Source organism: Buteo buteo, chromosome 9, assembly GCF_964188355.1.
Source record: "Buteo buteo chromosome 9, bButBut1.hap1.1, whole genome shotgun sequence".
NCBI classification, from domain to species: Eukaryota; Metazoa; Chordata; class Aves; order Accipitriformes; family Accipitridae; genus Buteo; species Buteo buteo.
Genome location: NC_134179.1, coordinates 4,732,283 through 4,748,922, shown reverse-complemented (window position 1 = coordinate 4,748,922; position 16,640 = coordinate 4,732,283). Strand labels below are relative to the sequence as shown.

The window sequence follows — 16,640 nt, the reverse complement described above, 5'->3', positions numbered from 1 at the left end:
CAATACCTGCAGGGCGATTTGCTGTTATCACCAGGGAAGTCTCATTACACCACTTAATGGGGTAGGCATTTCGGGTCTGCCTGGCGGGTGAGGGACCTCCATCTCTGAAACGTCCGTATGTCGGCAGCAGTCAGGCAGCTTCGGGAAGCGACGGCGCTCAGCGTCGCCCGGGGTTTGCTTGAGGATGCAGTTTCCTACCAATGTGATGCATGTCCAGGTTTCTTTCCTTCCTGTAGGATGAACAAGCGATCGTTTCTCGGAACCTGGGTGGCCCTTTTGGTGATAGCTGCGCGGCAGCGAGGTGAGTATCTCCTGCTCGCGCGCTGGGAGGCTGACGCTCGTCGGCTGCGCTGGGAAAGCGGTCACCTCGGAGCAGTGCTGTACCCAGAGACCCCAGAAGTACAAAGGGCTTGGAAAACACGCCCAGCCCCTTGGCTGCAGCCAGGACAAGAACCAGCATGAACTTCGTATTGCCCATGGGGAGGAAGGCAGGGAGGGACCGCTGAGTTTAAGAGTGAGTGCTAAGCAGAGGGATTGGTGCACCTTCGTGGGTAAGCACAGGTGCCAATTTTGCGCAAGTGACAGCTTGTGTCACGGGAGATGGATCAGCAGCCTGTGCAAATGGCCCTCACTTCATTGAAAGCAATGAAGCGACGATAGTTTACGTTAAATGAGGAGCTGGCATGCCAAGCTGAATACAAAGCTGGCAAAGCCAGCAGGGTATACAGGCCACAGAAGCTGTTGAGCTCGGTGAGCGTTTTACGTATGCTTGCATATATCATTTATATGGCTGCATGCGCACACATGGGGCATTCCGGAGGTTGTGATGGTCTGGCCAGTCTCCACGAAATAGGAATTTGAAAAACTTCTAGTGTTAGGACTGCTGAGCAGGCTGACCAACCTACACCCAGGGCCTAAAGGGCAACTTGGGTGAGCGATAGCAAAACGTCATGTTTTGTGGGCACTGAGGTTCCCCTGGGGTGCTCGCGGAGGACATCCGACAGCAGACATGGAGGTGCCTCTGGCAGGGTTGCAGGGCTGCAGCCTGCAGCAGGAAGCCTCTCCATTCACTTGTACCCCATTTCTCATGGTGTGCACTTCGTTTTGTGAAGAGGTGGTGTTCACATCTGGGCTAGATGAGGCCCTGAGCAACCTGCTCTGACCATGAGGTCAGCCCTGCTTTAGGCAGGAGGTGAGACCAGCTGGCAGCCAGGGTCCCCTTCCGAGCTGTGGTTTTCTATGATGTTGAAAAGCACGGGAGCAGCTTGCTAGCCTCATGGAGTAATTAATCTTTGTCATGCTTCAATTTGAAGAAGGGCGAGCAGAGGTGGTGTGGACAGGAAAAGCCTCTGTAATTTGGTAATGTGGCAGATGTGCACCACGTGGCTGGTACTAGATGTGTGGCCAGCTTGAGGACCTCTAGCAAGGGAACCCAGAGCTAGGGAGTCAGGAAATTTGGAAGCCGTTTCTCTGGTCAGCTGCTGAGTTGCCATCCGGCTGAGGACAGCTCAGGCAAAAGCTGTGGCTCCCTTTCCTTATGCGGGAAATGAGGCCACCAGTTCACCCATGTGAAATGCCACTGGGGCAAAAATCATGACCAGTGGGGCCAGCCGGGCTGCTTGGCTGGGTGAGGTGATGCATGCAAAGGTACGGTAGTGTCACACTAGTAGTGCTAAAGAAGCTGGCATCGAGAAGATTTTGTTGAGTTTCCTGTTTAAAAAAGAAGTTAAATCCATGTCTCATATCTATGCCTCAGCTGTAATAACTTGTCAGGTGCGTAACAGCTGTGAAATGACTTGTTTTACTACCTGGCAGCCAGGAGTTTTGCTGCACCCCTTTGGAGATATCTGTGAAACCAGGCTTGCGGCTCGGACACCGTCACACGCTGCCTCCCTTTATGTCCGGCGGAGCACTCGGGCCACATATGTGTGTCTTAGGAAGTCACAATGCCAGTGGGTTAGACCAGGCTTCCCCTTGTCTCCTCTTCCCCAAGGAAATTTGGACCAGCTGAGCCTGTGAAGAAGGGTCAGACAGCAACTGTCCCTGCTTCCAGACAGTTTCGAGCAGGGAGCATCCTCAGGGTAGCTAGGGGAGAGCATCCCCCAGCTCAGGCAAGACTGAGAGACCCCCCTGCGTCTGTGACGGCGGGGCGCAGAGCAAGCTGTCCTCGGCTGGAGGCCCCCGAACAGTGCAGGGTAGAGCCTAGGAAATAAAAGCCTGTCCTGAATCCAGGGGAACAGAGCTGGGATTGTTCAGAGCCCGGTGTCTCATGTCGGCCAAGATTGAATGTCGCAAGGACGGGGCGCTGCTTTTCTAGATCAAAGAGGGGAGGAGGGGGAGGAAAACCCAGCGAAATCCCCATTTGCTCTGTCTGTAAGGAGCCACACCGGTAGTGAACTGGAAGAAACAGGGCACGAGATGACAGCAGAGATCTGGCAAGGGGCTGGAATGGGAAAGGACATGTGCCCTAGGGCTAGAAGTGCCCGTTTGCGACTCAAGCCAATGGATTTTTGTCTGGTAGAATGTGGCAGGCTTGTATTGAAACACATCAAAACTGTCTTCTAAAGTATTTTTAGGAGAGACAATTACTCTCCTACTAGTTCACTGGCAGTGCATTTTAGCAGGAAACCTAATTTTGCCAGGAAATGTTGGAGCAGTTGTGACACCTTGGGCTGCAACCCAGCAGCAGGAGCACTGGGGGTCCGGCAGGGATGGCCATCCATGGCACCTGGGAGGGCTCTGCCGTGCAGGAAGGAGGAAGGTGGCCGCTGCCAGGAGCGTGGCTCTGGGGGTCAGTCTTAGTGTTGTTTGCTCCCCAGGTACCTGAGCACCTCAGCATCTGAAACAGCAAGTCCTGTCCGTCCTGGAGCAGGGGGAGGGGTGGACCTGTTGTCCTTGTTGCTCCAGTGTGAAGCCAAGACATCATAGGCATTATGACTTGATCACGGTCACATGGAAAGCAAAACGTGCAGCTACAAGCTGTATGCACATCTTGTGGTCACTTTGCCGTTGCCCTAAATAACCTTTGGATGATGCTTTCTCTGATGTCCCAGAGCCAGTCCCAGAGCTAGGACCTCTGCCCTGGCTTGAGAAAACCTTTGTCTGCTGGCGATGCTGGGTTTTGGTGCTGTTTTCCCTCAGTGGACAAGATGCAGAATATGGCATCATGGCCAAGTACCGGTTTAGCTAGTCGCTGTTAGGCTGCTGCCTCAAGCGCGCAGCATAGAGCTTCACCCCCACCCCGAAGCCTCCTGTGGCTCAGGCGCAGGCTGGTGGCCAGCAGACCTTCGGCATCCCCAGTGCATCTGCACCGGGGAAGGAGGTGAGGGCAAGGCAGCTATTTCGCTCTTCACAGGAGGTCAACATTTGGGGACAGGCAATCCCAGAGCCACCGCCATGGCTGCTCTAAAGTCAGGACCGGTCCTGACATTGCCATAAGGACTCTCTTCTCCCTCTCCTTCCAGCTCACGCCATGGCGAGTCTGTATCCGTTCTGGCAGAACGACACAAAAACGCCCAAAGTTGATGATGGAAGCTCTCCCGAGATCAAGATCTCCATCCCATTCATCTTTTTTGGAGCCCCATACAGAAGCGTTTATGTAAGTGGAGAAGCAGACCTTCCCTTTATTCTTTTCCTTGCCATTAGCAGCCGCATTTTAAACGCACTCTCCCTGTCGTCAGGAATCAAAAGATTTATTAGCACCTACCTGACAAATTCTTAGATTTCATGAACTGATAGGTTTTATGATTAAGAAAGTCAAAGGTATATTTAATGGGCTAATGTTCATGGGGAAGGAATATAAAAGGCAATAAATTTTCTTTGTAGGTGATTAAACGGTACAGCAAAGCTAAGGCCTTGACACAAGGAACATTATTCCTGTTACATGACAAGAAACAAGAACATGCAGAGACCCACAGGGGAGAAGAAAGGGCAACAGTTTGGACCCGTATGTAGGTGCCCGAGACAAGGACAGGCTGCTGCTGTTCTCAGATGACAGCACAGCAAAAGCCTGACAAAAGGGACACTGGCTGCTCCTGGCTGGGCTAAGAGAGGGTTCACCTGAGCGCATCAAAACAGTGCCTTAAACAGGGGCCTAAGTCAGCGTGACCGTATGCCAGATCCCAAGCACATCCATGCTTTGCGGCCAGCTGGTCTCTGCGGGTATGCCCGGTCCAAAGCAGGATATAAACCTGCCAGCCCCACAGGTTCAGAAGAGAGGCAAAGACTCATCGGTTCCTCTGCCTGACTGGCTCAGATTTGTACAGGGCAGTGCTGGGAAAGCAATAATCCCGAGGGGGTTTTGAACCCTTGTGTGGTAGGAGATTTCAGCATCCAGGACAGCAGGGCCACTTGTTCTCCATGCTTTAGAAAAATAATTGTTGTTATGGGGAGCGTCTTTGGCAGACTCTGGGGACGCTGCCCATGGCACTACCTGTCATGCTGCTCTTGGGGGGCCCCAGGATCTGTTGCAGACAACAAAACTGAAGGCAGCGGGCCTGATGCTTTAGGTTTTTCCTGGGAGCCCTCATACCATGCAGCCACCTGTGTCATACGACGGGGTCTCTCGGTGCTGCAGAGCTGCTCTCCAAAGGCTGGGTAAACCCGGGGCCCCAAGGCAGGGTCCCAGCCAAGCTGGGTGCAACCCTGCTCTGTTGGGTGTCTCTCCTGTGTTGGTCCATAAGAGCCCTGTTTTGCAGACTTTTCGGGGTTTTGTCCAACTTGGGGCTTCCTGCACTCAGCCTTTGGCCACCACTCCTAGGATGAAGTTGCATCTTTTCCTGGATGGTCAGGCTGTCTCACCGGCTGTCGGTATATAAGCCACCTTCTGCCAAAAGTCGCTCACCCCACGTTTTCTGATAAACCGGCAGCTTTCTGCTACCTGCAAAGGCTTGCTCAAACGAAAGCGGGCCTCTTTGTGCAGGTCAACAACAACGGCGTGATTTCCTTCAATGCGCTAGTCAGCCAGTTCACGCCAGAAGCCTTCCCCCTGACAGACGGCCGGGCCTTCGTTGCACCCTTCTGGGCGGACGTGCACAACGGCATCCGGGGAGAAATCTACTACAGGGAAAGCACAGAACCCGAGCTGCTGAGGAGAGCCTCCAAAGACATCCGCAAGCACTTCAGAGACATGTCCTCTTTCTCCGCCATCTGGATCTTCATCGTCACCTGGGAGGAAGTCACTTTCTACGGAGGAAGCAGCACGACTCCGGTAAGAGCGATCAGCTGTGCTTCTTGATGGGTGGTGTTTGACGGTTGAGTATATGTCTCTGTGTGTGTGTGTATATATATATACATATGTATATATATATATATGAAAAACTGTTCTGGCCTTTGTGCATAAAGTTGAGCGAATCGCTTTGTGTTCCTGCTCCTCAATTCCCTTTCAGGCAGAGGAGCACCATGGTCCTTTCGTTCTCTCCCATGGGAGCTCCTATGAGCCTCGCTCCCTGCTCTCGGATCACCAGGGAAAGCATCGCCTCTTCAGTGTTTGTAGGCAACATGTCTAAACAAGGCTCTGACACCAGTTAGGAGTTTTTGGCTTGATCATAGTGTGGTGATTTTTTTGTTAGATACAAATGCCCATTTCATTTTTTCTCTGTACTGTGACATATGACCCTCGCTTTGCCTGTGCTTCTACAGTGATAAACCAGAGGTATTTGCGCAGGGGGCTACAGGCACCTCAGAAGAAAGGCCTTTATAAAGGAGCCAAAGTTTTGGCATTGAACAGTAGCTCTGTTGTGACATAAACTACTTGAGGCTCCCACTCACTCCTGTGCCATCAGTTTATAAAGAGGGATTCTGTTTGAAGGTACGTTATCATGGCAGTAATGGGGCCAGGGTGTTGGGCAAGACCCAGAAGCACCCAGTAGCAGCCGGCCCAGTGCAGAAAACAGCCTCCTGTGTGTGCAGCACCTGAGCGTGCCGAGGTGCGTGCGCTCAGGGTGTGTGCATAGAGCAGGCTCCTCCTGAGACTGCGACGTGCCAAGCGGTGCCCAGGGATGGAGGAGAGAATAAGGGGCATGCCAAAGCATACACGCACTTGCATCCCATCCTGAAGTGGGACTGGAGGGCGGCCCCTGCCCTGCCCACCCCGTGCTGGATCTGGTCTGTCCACTACATGGGTTCAGGATAAACTGGTCCTGTACTCAGCCTTGGGGAGAGGGAGCAAGGCTTCCTAACACAAGGGAAAGAGAGCACGAGGCAGCAGGGTGATGGAAAGAACAGGCTGCAGAGCTGGATGGGAAGCCCTTCATTGTCTGGCTGGCTAGCCATAATCTTCTGCTCTGTGCTCCCTTCTCCTTGGCAATCCTCTCGAGGCTGGATTTTGTAACTTGCCCTTCCTTCCCCACCGCTCACGTCCACCTGGGATTCAATGCGAGTCTGCTCGGTTTTGCACCCCGAGCTCACCTTGCAAGGCCGTGGCAGGTTTGAAGCAAAGCTAAGATTGTTATTTGCTCCTTGCCTGCATGAACAGGTAGGGCTGCTCCGGCAGAAAAGGCCCTAGCTCGGGAATTGGCTGTAAATTAAGTTTTGGAAGTAATCCACTCTCTGAGGAGTTGGAGACAGGAAAATGGGAGCTTCAATTTGTATTTATTTGGCAAAAAACCCTTTTCCTTTCAAATCGTGATGGCTTTTTCTGTGGCAGAGGCTGACACGCTCTCTCTGCAGCACTAATCCAAGAGGGCAGCAAGGGCATCTCTTCAAAAAGGGTTGAATGGTTGCTCTGAAATCCTGTGCAGACATTGAGATAGGAAGGGGAAAACCAAAGGGAATACTGACAGCATTTTTGTGATGACAACTGACCTGCCTGCATGGGGAGACCAATCCCAACTGACCAGAGAGTGATGCTAGTGACTTGGCCGTGGTAGCTCTGTTATATTTCCACAAATGCACGAGTCGTATCTCAGAGGATGGGAACAGCGGTGTGATGTTTTTCAGGACATGAATAGCTTTTAAATCTGTGGTTAGTATGTGAGCCGCGACCGCAGCTGACAGTGGGAGGTCTATGCCAGACCGCTGACACATCGCTGGTAGGGCCTGTGTGGAAACTTGGGGCGCGGATAGCGAGCGACGGATCCCTGCTATTGATTGGGGAAAGGGTTGTTTAGGATTAGCCTGTGTGCTGCGAGTGCCAAAAGCTGGCTTCTTCTGTCTCAAGGAGCTGGCTCTGATAAACAGTTCAGCTCTTTTCCATTTGTTTGAGAGGCTTGAGATTTAATGCATATTTTTTGCCAGTCCTGGCAGCGCTTGCAGAAAAAAAAATACATATATATATATTTGCAGACAGCAAGCAATATAGAGATTCGTGTATTGCCTGAAGAATTACATTTGCAACACAATGCAATTTATTTTGTTATAGAGCAGCCTTCCCGTTCAATAGCGGCCAGGGCTCCGGGTTGGCACATGGAATAGCATGATGCAACTTAAGCAGGAAATTCATCGCAATGCAGAAAAGCTGCAGAAAACAATTTTGCAAACGTGGCCTCGGGGACGCTGTGGTTACTGTCTCTTGATGACACCCAAGCAAACGGGTTCATTTTTGGAGAGCCTTGTTAGATGGCTAGGGTGCTCGATGCATGTTTGGATGTGAGCACTAAACAGGGAAACGTTTGTGGTTCATGTAAGTGCTCCTAACGAGGACTGCCGGCCATCTTAAACCGTAATGGGTCAGCTCCCGCCACCCTCCAAGAGGCACCTGACCGGAGCAGGGTTTGTTGCTCCATCGAAGAGCTGTTGTGCTATCCAAGTGATATTGCCTTTATGTGTTAATGTCTTTTGATCTCACGGTCGTGGGAAGAGACTTGGCAAAGGCGAGCACATGTGCCAAGGTGATGAAGAGGAAACCGCACGTATGAGGCGGAATCCCAGGGAAAGGATGCAGGAGTTAGCTTGCTCTCCCGCTTGCCCCAGTGTGAACTGTGCCATTCGCAGCTCATACAGGCTTCTTTGCCTCTGTTTTCAAGATTTCTCATGGCAGGAGCCTAACGCGCCTTGGAAGTGACATCCCTTGTGGCGTGCAAGTAGCGAGTGCAGCCCTGGGGTCCCCTCCTCAATCTTCAGGAGTTTTGCGCTCACCTCAGCACCAATAATCAAACTAGCGGTTTTGCTGTAAGGGAATGTAAAGTGGTGCAAAGTGACCCCCAGTCCCTCGGTTCTGGCATCTTCCCTTCGTCTAGCAGCGCGTGTGACCTGTTGTTAACACTGAGCAGCTCAGCTGCCTCCGCTAGCGGTGCTCGGGGGTCGCTGGCAGGGTAAGCCCTAATGCTTCCTAGCATGAGATGGTTCGATCGATGTGCTTCCCGTGTCACCTGATAATTGTTCCTGTGGCTGTCGTTTCCTTCACAGTTTGCAGCACCCAGGTAGCTGGGCTCCTAGTGTTGCTCTTGAATAATCAAAAGAGGTGCAGCGCACGCTTTGTCCCCTGCTAAAATCCTGCTTGCTCAGAGGCAGGGAGAGCAGTTGTTTACCATGGCACGGTCCCAGCGCAGAGTGGTCTAGGACGGGCAGGGATGGGAAGGACGGGAAAATGCAGAAAGCTGAGAAAAGTGATTGACCGTTAGTTCCCAGTGATGACCTCTGCTGCTGGATCTGCATGGATAGAGAGGATATCTCAAGGGGAGAGGCCTCTTCTGTCTTTCTGCACATCCATAAAAGAGAAGAGCTCGGGGCTATGCCTCCCTCGCTGGCTGGCAAAGCGCGCCCTTCCCGCCTGGGGCCTGGGCTGGCAGTCATGTGAATGTATCTGGAATTTGGGGGGCTGGAAATGCAGAGTCATTTCAAGTGAAAGGAAGAACACGAGTAGTGGATTTAGCAGGTAGCGAGGGGATTTGGCAGCCAAGCAAAGTGCATATTATACGTGGCTGACTTGGATGCAATCCACCGCTAACAGTATTGTAGGATATGAATGTGGAAGGGAAGCGGGTAAGCTAATGCGGTGAGGAATAAAGCTAAGATAGGGTAATGGAAGATAACTGGTCAAAACAACCCGCATCCTGCCGATTGCATTTTCCCCGCGAGCTTATTCTCATGCTGCCATCTATTGGCGTTAAATTGGATCGGAGATGGTCTTGTCGTCCTCCCAGGTGGAGGTGGCAGCGGGGATGGGAGCTGGCAGAGTTGCAGCAGCAAGCGCGAGTGTATTTTGGGTCTTGAGCTTCTGCCACTCTTCACCACGAGGTTCCCACGTCTCGCCCGGGCCAGAGATGAACGCAGCAGAAGGGAAGGCAAGCAGTGTGAGAAAAGCAGTACAACCTTGTAAATGTGCTCATGGTTTTCAACAGGTGAACACTTTCCAAGCTGTCCTGATCACAGACGGAGTGTCGTCTTTTGCCATATTTAACTACCACGAAATCAGCTGGACTACGGGGACAGCCAGCGGAGGGGACCCCCTGACCGGTCTCGGTGGGGTGATGGCCCAGGTGAGGCTCTCGGTCCCACACCCCCATCTCTGTTGAGCTCTCGGATGGTTGCCTGTAGCTTTCCCAACGTATCCGTGCTCACTCATGCCACTCAGTCCCTCAATGTCCCCAGCACTGGCCTTGCAAGACCGCTGCTGGGCACAGTGGGACGAGTGCTCCAAAATTTGGTGTTAGCAGCGGTGCCACAGCCAGTCCATCTGCCTGAGCGGGGAGAGGTACCCTGCATGAGGGCAGCCTCCCTCCGTTGCTTCCTCAGTTTATGTAGGCAACTCAGTACATACACCCCTGTCGTGGTTTAACCCCAGCCAGCAACTAAGCACCACGCAGCCGCTCACTCACTCCCCCCCATCCAGTGGGATGGGGGAGAAAATCAGGAAAAGAAGTAAAACTCGTGGGTTGAGATAAGAACAGTTTAATAGAACAGAAAAGAAGAAACTAATAATGATAACACTAATAAAATGACAGCAGTAGTAATAAAAGGATTGGAATGTACAAATGATGCGCAGGGCAATTGCTCACCACCCGCCGACCGACACCCAGCCAGTCCCCGAGCGGCGATTCCCTGCCCCCCCCTTCCCAGTTCCTAAACTAGATGGGACGTCACATGGTATGGAATACACCGTTGGCCAGTTTGGGTCAGGTGCCCTGGCTGGGCATGAGAAGCTGAAAAATCCTTGACTATAGTCTAAACACTACTGAGCAACAACTGGAAACATCAGTGTTATCAACATTCTTCACATACTGAACTCAAAACATAGCCCTGTACCAGCCACTAGGAAGATAGTTAACTCTATCCCAGCTGAAACCAGGACAACCCCGTAGATCTATATGTACGTACATACATATGTGTATACATAAATGTGTGAATATACATCCATACCGCTTGTAGTACCTGTTGACCTTTTCACTCACATCCAAACTACCTGGAAACTGAAATTCCTGAAAAGAGACTTTAAAACTAAAGAAGATAACCTCACAAGTTATTACGGGGGACAGAGGAGTGTGGAAATGCAGCATCGCTTTCCCATAGCAAAGATATGTGATGAAATTTGCTCTTTCTTTGTTTTAGGCTGGCTTCAATGGTGGAAATATCACCAACTTTTTTAGCATCCCGGGCTCCAGAACCCCAGACATAGTCAATATCGAAGAAACGACCAATGTTAATGTCCCCGGGCGCTGGGCTTTCAAAATAGATGGCAGAGAAATAGATCCGGCCAATGGCTGCAGCCTGAGAGGTAAGGGGGAAACGGCATTGCTTTTTGTTCAAGTTTTGGGGTGCAGTGTAGCAAAAGGTAACGCTGTTGGGATGCTGGCAGAGAGGTGTCTGACTGCTCTGGGCTGCCGCGTGATTTGTGTTTTTGCCAAGGCATGCCCTCGAGCTGCAGCTGTAGGGACAGAAACACGTGAGCGGGGTTTGGGTCCTGTGTGCGTCTCTGTTGCCGCACGCAGCGCGAAGTCATCACCCAACTTCCAGCGATAATTGTCAGTCTGCCCATTGCAAAAGGCTAACGCCTTGAAGAGCGGACAGAGATCTCTGTCATTCGTGGCAGCGTGGGCACAGTGGGAGAGCATCCTCGGCAGCGTATGCGAAGAAGCTGTCATCAGCCGTTGTTTGCCCTTTGTCCCCGTTGGCGTTGCCTCTCCCAAGGGGGACGTCAGTCCGCTCACGGATGGCCAGACCTAGCTCAGTAGTATTTGCAGTGAATTCTCAGTGCAGCTGAGGTCTGACTTGGTAGCTTTGAGAAAACTGAGAGGGGTCCATAAATACTAGGGAGTCTTCTCTGTTCTCGGTGTTGCTTTCAACCACCAGCGAACAAAACTGTCATCGGTGCTAGGTTTTTTCCCTTCCTGGGATTTTAGTAACATGGTGTGGTTGTAAGCCTCCATTTCTGTGGCCCAGAAGCAGAACCCTAACCCAACATCAAAGGCGGATGGAGCTCGAGTGTTTTGCAGGAATAGAATGCCACTGAGCCGTCATCTTGATTCCTTTCTGTGATGCTGATGGTGGCTACGGGAAAGACCTGGGGACAGCAATTTCCGCTTGCCCCCAGAGTAGGAAAGCTGATGGTGTGGTCCCGTTTCCCTTGTTTCTGCAGGAGGAATAGCAGGTTTTCCAGGTGGGACAAATGCCACGTCCCTGCACCAGTTACAGTATGTATGCATGCATCACCAACACCGTGGGGTTATAAAGAGATTAATAAATGCACACAGCAACTGCACAGGGACTCTGTTGCAGAGACATTATTGCATTGCCGTTTGACAAAACTGTCAGGAGCGTCCACTGTGCTCCGGGAGTCTTTCTAGCAAGAGAGGATTGTCACTTGCCGACAGACACTGGAGATGTCACCACTTTGAGACACACGGCTTCTTTATGTCTTGGTTTAGAACTGTACCGAAGAAGGCCCGTGAGACTCGGAGGCTCTTGCAGCCCCGGCAGAGGTTTCGGGTCCAACCCCTCCAGCTGCTTCCAGCTGCCAATCCCAGGAAGAAAGGCTGGACTTTGCAAAGGGGCTGAATGCCAGTCTTGGCTTTGCAGGTGGCGTGACAAGGGCAGCGTAGGTAGATCCTGCCCCTGGATTTGTGTTTCACGGTGGACAGCCAGTCTCCCTCCACAAGAGGAGATGCAGCGCGAGGCATCAGAGGCGAGGGGGCCCGCTGTGCCTAATGGCACTCGTTTGCCCAAATCCCCCGCACCAGAATGGTTGGCATGGGAGCCCTTGCAAGTGGGTCTTGCTAAGAGTAGATGTTGTTTGTCACAGAGAAGCGGAAAATAGCTTTATTTGTAGGAGGCAGGGAAGAGAACAAAAAGTTTAGCAGAGGTAAATTCGGGCAGTGCGCACGGCGGAAGCCACGCGCATGAGAAGTGTGAAAGACGGCCATATGGAGGAGAGGAAAACTTTCACGGGTATTTGCCACCCTTGTTCTCCCGTCTTCTCTCTGCTTCTCACGTCTCTCACCAGACAAACCTGCCTCCCTTTATAGTACTGCCGTGTAACAAGTCTGCTCAGTCTATTGCTGTGCGATCACTCATCGTTTCCCGTCGTCACTGGCGTATGGTGTGGAAGTTACTTATCAACAGTTCTTTGGTTTCATAAGTACTATGAGTGCTTTCTGAATGGGAGCAAATTTCTTCTGGGCCACCGATGGCAGAGTCGCTCTTCGACTGGCAAAGTTATGTGAACAGAGGCATTATAGAGATGGCAACTAAGCTGAAGAGTGGTGCAAGTACAGCGACGGTGCTGGAAATGGCCTCCAAAAGGCACGAGCTTTACCAGCGGACTTTCCCTGTGAGAAAATAGTACAAAAGGCTCTTGTGTCCCGCGATACTGAAGCAGAATGATGGTGGCGAGTGTCCAAAACAGAAGGAATAACTTCAAAGCTAGCCACCCTGCACGGTGCGGCACTGACCCCGGATTCATGACAGCGCTCGCACGATCCCATGGCCTTGTGGTGCAGGTAGGACTCGAAGGGGACACACCGTACATTGAAAATGAAGCTTGTGATCGCAGTGCTTTGCTGAGTGACTCTCGCTGGGAGTCTGCACAAAGAAAGCAGCTGAGAAGCCCGACAGCAGGACACTTTGGTGGCAGTCTTGGTCATAGGGCTGGCAGACCCCTCTGAGGACTGACACGGTGCAGTTAGAGGACGTTCCTCTGCTTAGAGAAGTGATGTAGCATGGGTTTTTCCTTTTCTGTCTTTCTAGGACAGTTTCTCCGTCAAGGGGAGATCTTCTGGGACAACGCCAACTGCACCACCAAGTGCCGCTGCCTGGACTTCAACAACGAGATCTTCTGCCAGGAGATGGCTTGCGGCCCCTTTGAAGCATGCGAGCCGAAGACCAAGTTCTTCCAGTGCGTGCCGGTGGAGAGCAGCACCTGCGTGGTGTTTGGAGATCCACATTACCACACCTTCGATGGCTTCCTCTTTCACTTCCAGGGTTCCTGCTCCTACCTCCTCGCCAGGCAGTGCTGGCCAGGCTCCCAGCTGCCCTACTTCAACGTGGAGGCCAAGAACGAGAACCGAGGCGCCTCCTCTGTCTCCTGGCTGAGGGATATTTTTGTGGAGGTCTACTCGCACAAGATCGTCCTCCCCAAGGGCAGCTTTGGGAAAGCAAAGGTAAGAGCCCTGCTGAAAGGGGAAAACTTGTCACATTGGCTCCTCCGAGGCAGTGGTGAGACCGCAACGGCAGCCCGGAGAGCATGGGACAGCACTTCTGGGCCCTGCATGTCCCTTGGGAAATGGGCACGGGTGACAGGCATGGTGGCAAATGCCTGTGGCTTACCAACGGCTGTCCTTCTACATATGTCCCTAACCCTAACCCTAAGATGCTGTAACAGAGCTGTACTGCTCCTGACTGTGTCCCAGTATGAGGGCTCTGGTACTTCATGCACCGGCTCAGTCCTCTGGTGTTGTTCCCGCAGGTGGATGACTTGATGGTGTCCCTACCCATCTCTCTGGAATTGGGCGCAATAAAAGTCTACCAAAGCGGCTTGTCCACAGCCCTGGAAACTGACTTTGGCCTGCTGGTGACTTACGACGGACAACACTATGCCTCCGTCTCCGTTCCAGGCACATACATCAACGCCACATGCGGTCTGTGCGGGAATTACAATAAAGACCCTGAGGACGATACCCTCCGCTCAGACGGGAGGTTGGCCGTGTCTGTACCGGACCTGGGCGAGAGCTGGCAAGTGCCGCACCCTGAGCGGAAATGTTCGCCTGGCTGCTTGGACAACTGCAGCCTCTGTGATGCTGCCACGGAGTCTCTCTATTTCACCTCTGAATACTGCGGCTTCATCAACAAGAGCGGCGGGCCGCTGTGGGAGTGCAGTGCCATCGTGGACCCCACCGCCTTCGTCCACAGCTGTGTCTATGACCTCTGCAGCGCGCGGGATAACGGCACTGGCCTGTGCCAAGCCATCCAGGCATACGCCACGGTGTGCCAGGCCCTGGGCATCTCGGTGGGAGATTGGCGCGCCCAGACGGGATGCGGTAAGTGCTTGTGTGCTCCTGCTGGAAGCCTTCCCCTCTGGAGGAGGGGAGGGATTTCAGGGGTCGGCCCATGTGCCCGGCAGCACGTGAGATGAGGGGAGAGGAATCCAGGGGAGGGATTCAGGTGAGAGCCAACTGGTCCCTCCTCTCCGTGGCATCAGGCTCTTGCACCAGCAAAAGGGTGACATGAGTCAGGCATGAGGCGAGAGGTCCGCATTGCTCTGCAGACCACTGGCTGCCACGATGAGAGACGGAGGCTGGTCTGGAATGAGGGCTGGCCGATGGCACACTTCTTGGCCCGCCCTCCTCGCTTGTAGCATTAAATAGCTGCGGGAAGCTCGACAGTTCTGCGGCCATTTTTGAGAAGCTATTGCTTGCACAAGCGGAACGGCTGGGGAGGCAGGGGAGGGAAATGGAGGGGCCAATTCTACCATCAAGCGGGACTCCTGGGTCACTCTGTGTTGTCTCTGTTGTGAGTCAATGGGAAAGAGGTAATTGGCCCCGAACCATGCTGTAATATGGTCCCCCTGTTGTTTGTCTCCCCTCTGCGCCCACAGCGACGGCTGTGCGGTGCCCAGCTCTCAGCCACTACTCGGTGTGCACCAGCAGCTGCCCTGCCACGTGTTCGGACCTCACGGCCCCACTGGCCTGTGCCTCCCCGTGCACCGAGGGCTGCGAGTGCAACGAGGGCCACGTCCTCAGCGTGGACCGCTGCGTCCCCGTCCAGAAGTGTGGCTGCGACGTGGACGGCCGGTATTATGCCATCGGGGAGTCTTTCTGGGCGGCAGCAGACTGCACGGTGGAGTGCCACTGTGAGGATGGCGGGGATGCCAGGTGCTTTAACACCACCTGCCCTGAAGGAGAGGTCTGCACCATTGAGAACGGCTACCGGGGCTGCTACCCCAAGCGGGAGAGCCTGTGTTTGGTGGGGCAGAACCAGGTCCTACAGACATTTGACGGCGTCACCTTTCCCTATCCGCTGGAACACTCCTACACGCTGCTCAAAACCTGCCCGGAGAGACCGGACTTCATCGAAGTGGACATCAGCCAAAAGAAGCCCGGATCCGCTCCCAACGGGCCGCGCGTCGTGCGGATCCAGGCAGTAGGCCAGGAGGTGAAGATTGGAGGCGCTGGCCTGTCAGAGATCAAGGTAAAGGTGCTGCTGTCAGGGCAGCCCACCCCGGGGTGGAAAGCGGTGGCTCGCGCTGTGATCCAATGTCCCTTTGGAAAGGGGCTTGTGGGTCTGTGGCCCCGGACTGTTCCCCCAGGTTGGGGCCTTGAGCGCTATGGCGGCACTTGGAGGAAGCCCGTGTGGGCCACCACGGCGTGGAGGCCCTTTAGGTGCCTGCGCAGTTGTTGTCACAGCGCCGTTATTCCCATTTTCTCGCTGAGTCAGTTCTGGAGGCTTTCCCGATGTTGTGGTTGTCTCCTGCAACTTGTTTTTTCCCTGGAAAAAAATTCTCTGTTTGTGGGGCAAAATGCAAGGAAACAGCGTATCCTCCCACTTGAAGGAGGCTCCTGGCCTTGGGGCGTGGGGTCCCGGTCAGTAAGCGTTTGGTGTACCCAGCACCGTGCGGCTGGCAGGCAGGAACGGCCGTGCAAAGTTGCGTTGGCCTCCCTGAAGCATCTTGATCCGCTTGTTACTTGTAGGTGAACGGTTATGACGTGGAGCTGCCCTATTTCCACCCTTCCAGCCGCCTGGAAATCTACCGTAGCGACAACGGCACCATGATGGAGTCAGAGGGGCTCCTGGCTATTGGCTACTATGATTCAGGCCTCCTGGAGATCCACCTCTCCACCGCCTACTTCAACTGCACTGGGGGCCTGTGTGGCTTCTTCGACGGCAATGCCAGCAATGAATTCTGCCCGCCCAAGGGCAAGTGCACAGACAACCTGGAGCTCTTCCTGGAGAGCTGGACCACATTTGATGAGATCTGCAACGGGGAGTGCGGGGACCTCCTCAAGGCCTGCAACAACGACTCGGAGCTGCTCAAGTCCTACAGGAGCCGCTCCAACTGCGGCATCATCAACGACCCTACCAACAGCTCCTTCCTGGAGTGCCACAGCGTGGTCAACGTCTCAGCCTACTACAGGACGTGCCTCTTCCGTCTGTGCCAGAGCGGAGGCAACCGGTCGGAGCTGTGCGACTCGGTGGCACGCTACGCCAGCGCCTGCAAGAACGCCGAGGTGGACGTCGGCCAGTGGAGGAGCCACAGTTTTTGCCGTGAG

The 16,640-nt window shown here is 53.5% G+C and overlaps 1 protein-coding gene across 1 annotated transcript in view; it reads left to right on the top strand.

The window, feature by feature from the left end:
• Nucleotides 1-237: 237 nt before the first annotated feature.
• Nucleotides 238-16,640, top strand: part of TECTA (tectorin alpha) — a 28,492-nt gene continuing 12,089 nt past the window's right edge. The window contains exons 1-9 of the mRNA XM_075035016.1: nucleotides 238-301; nucleotides 3,465-3,598; nucleotides 4,922-5,209; nucleotides 9,282-9,419; nucleotides 10,489-10,654; nucleotides 13,123-13,535; nucleotides 13,841-14,411; nucleotides 14,969-15,561; nucleotides 16,062-16,635. Of these exons, the coding sequence (XP_074891117.1) occupies nucleotides 238-301; nucleotides 3,465-3,598; nucleotides 4,922-5,209; nucleotides 9,282-9,419; nucleotides 10,489-10,654; nucleotides 13,123-13,535; nucleotides 13,841-14,411; nucleotides 14,969-15,561; nucleotides 16,062-16,635 (2,941 nt within the window). The remainder of the gene's footprint in view (nucleotides 302-3,464; nucleotides 3,599-4,921; nucleotides 5,210-9,281; nucleotides 9,420-10,488; nucleotides 10,655-13,122; nucleotides 13,536-13,840; nucleotides 14,412-14,968; nucleotides 15,562-16,061; nucleotides 16,636-16,640) is intronic.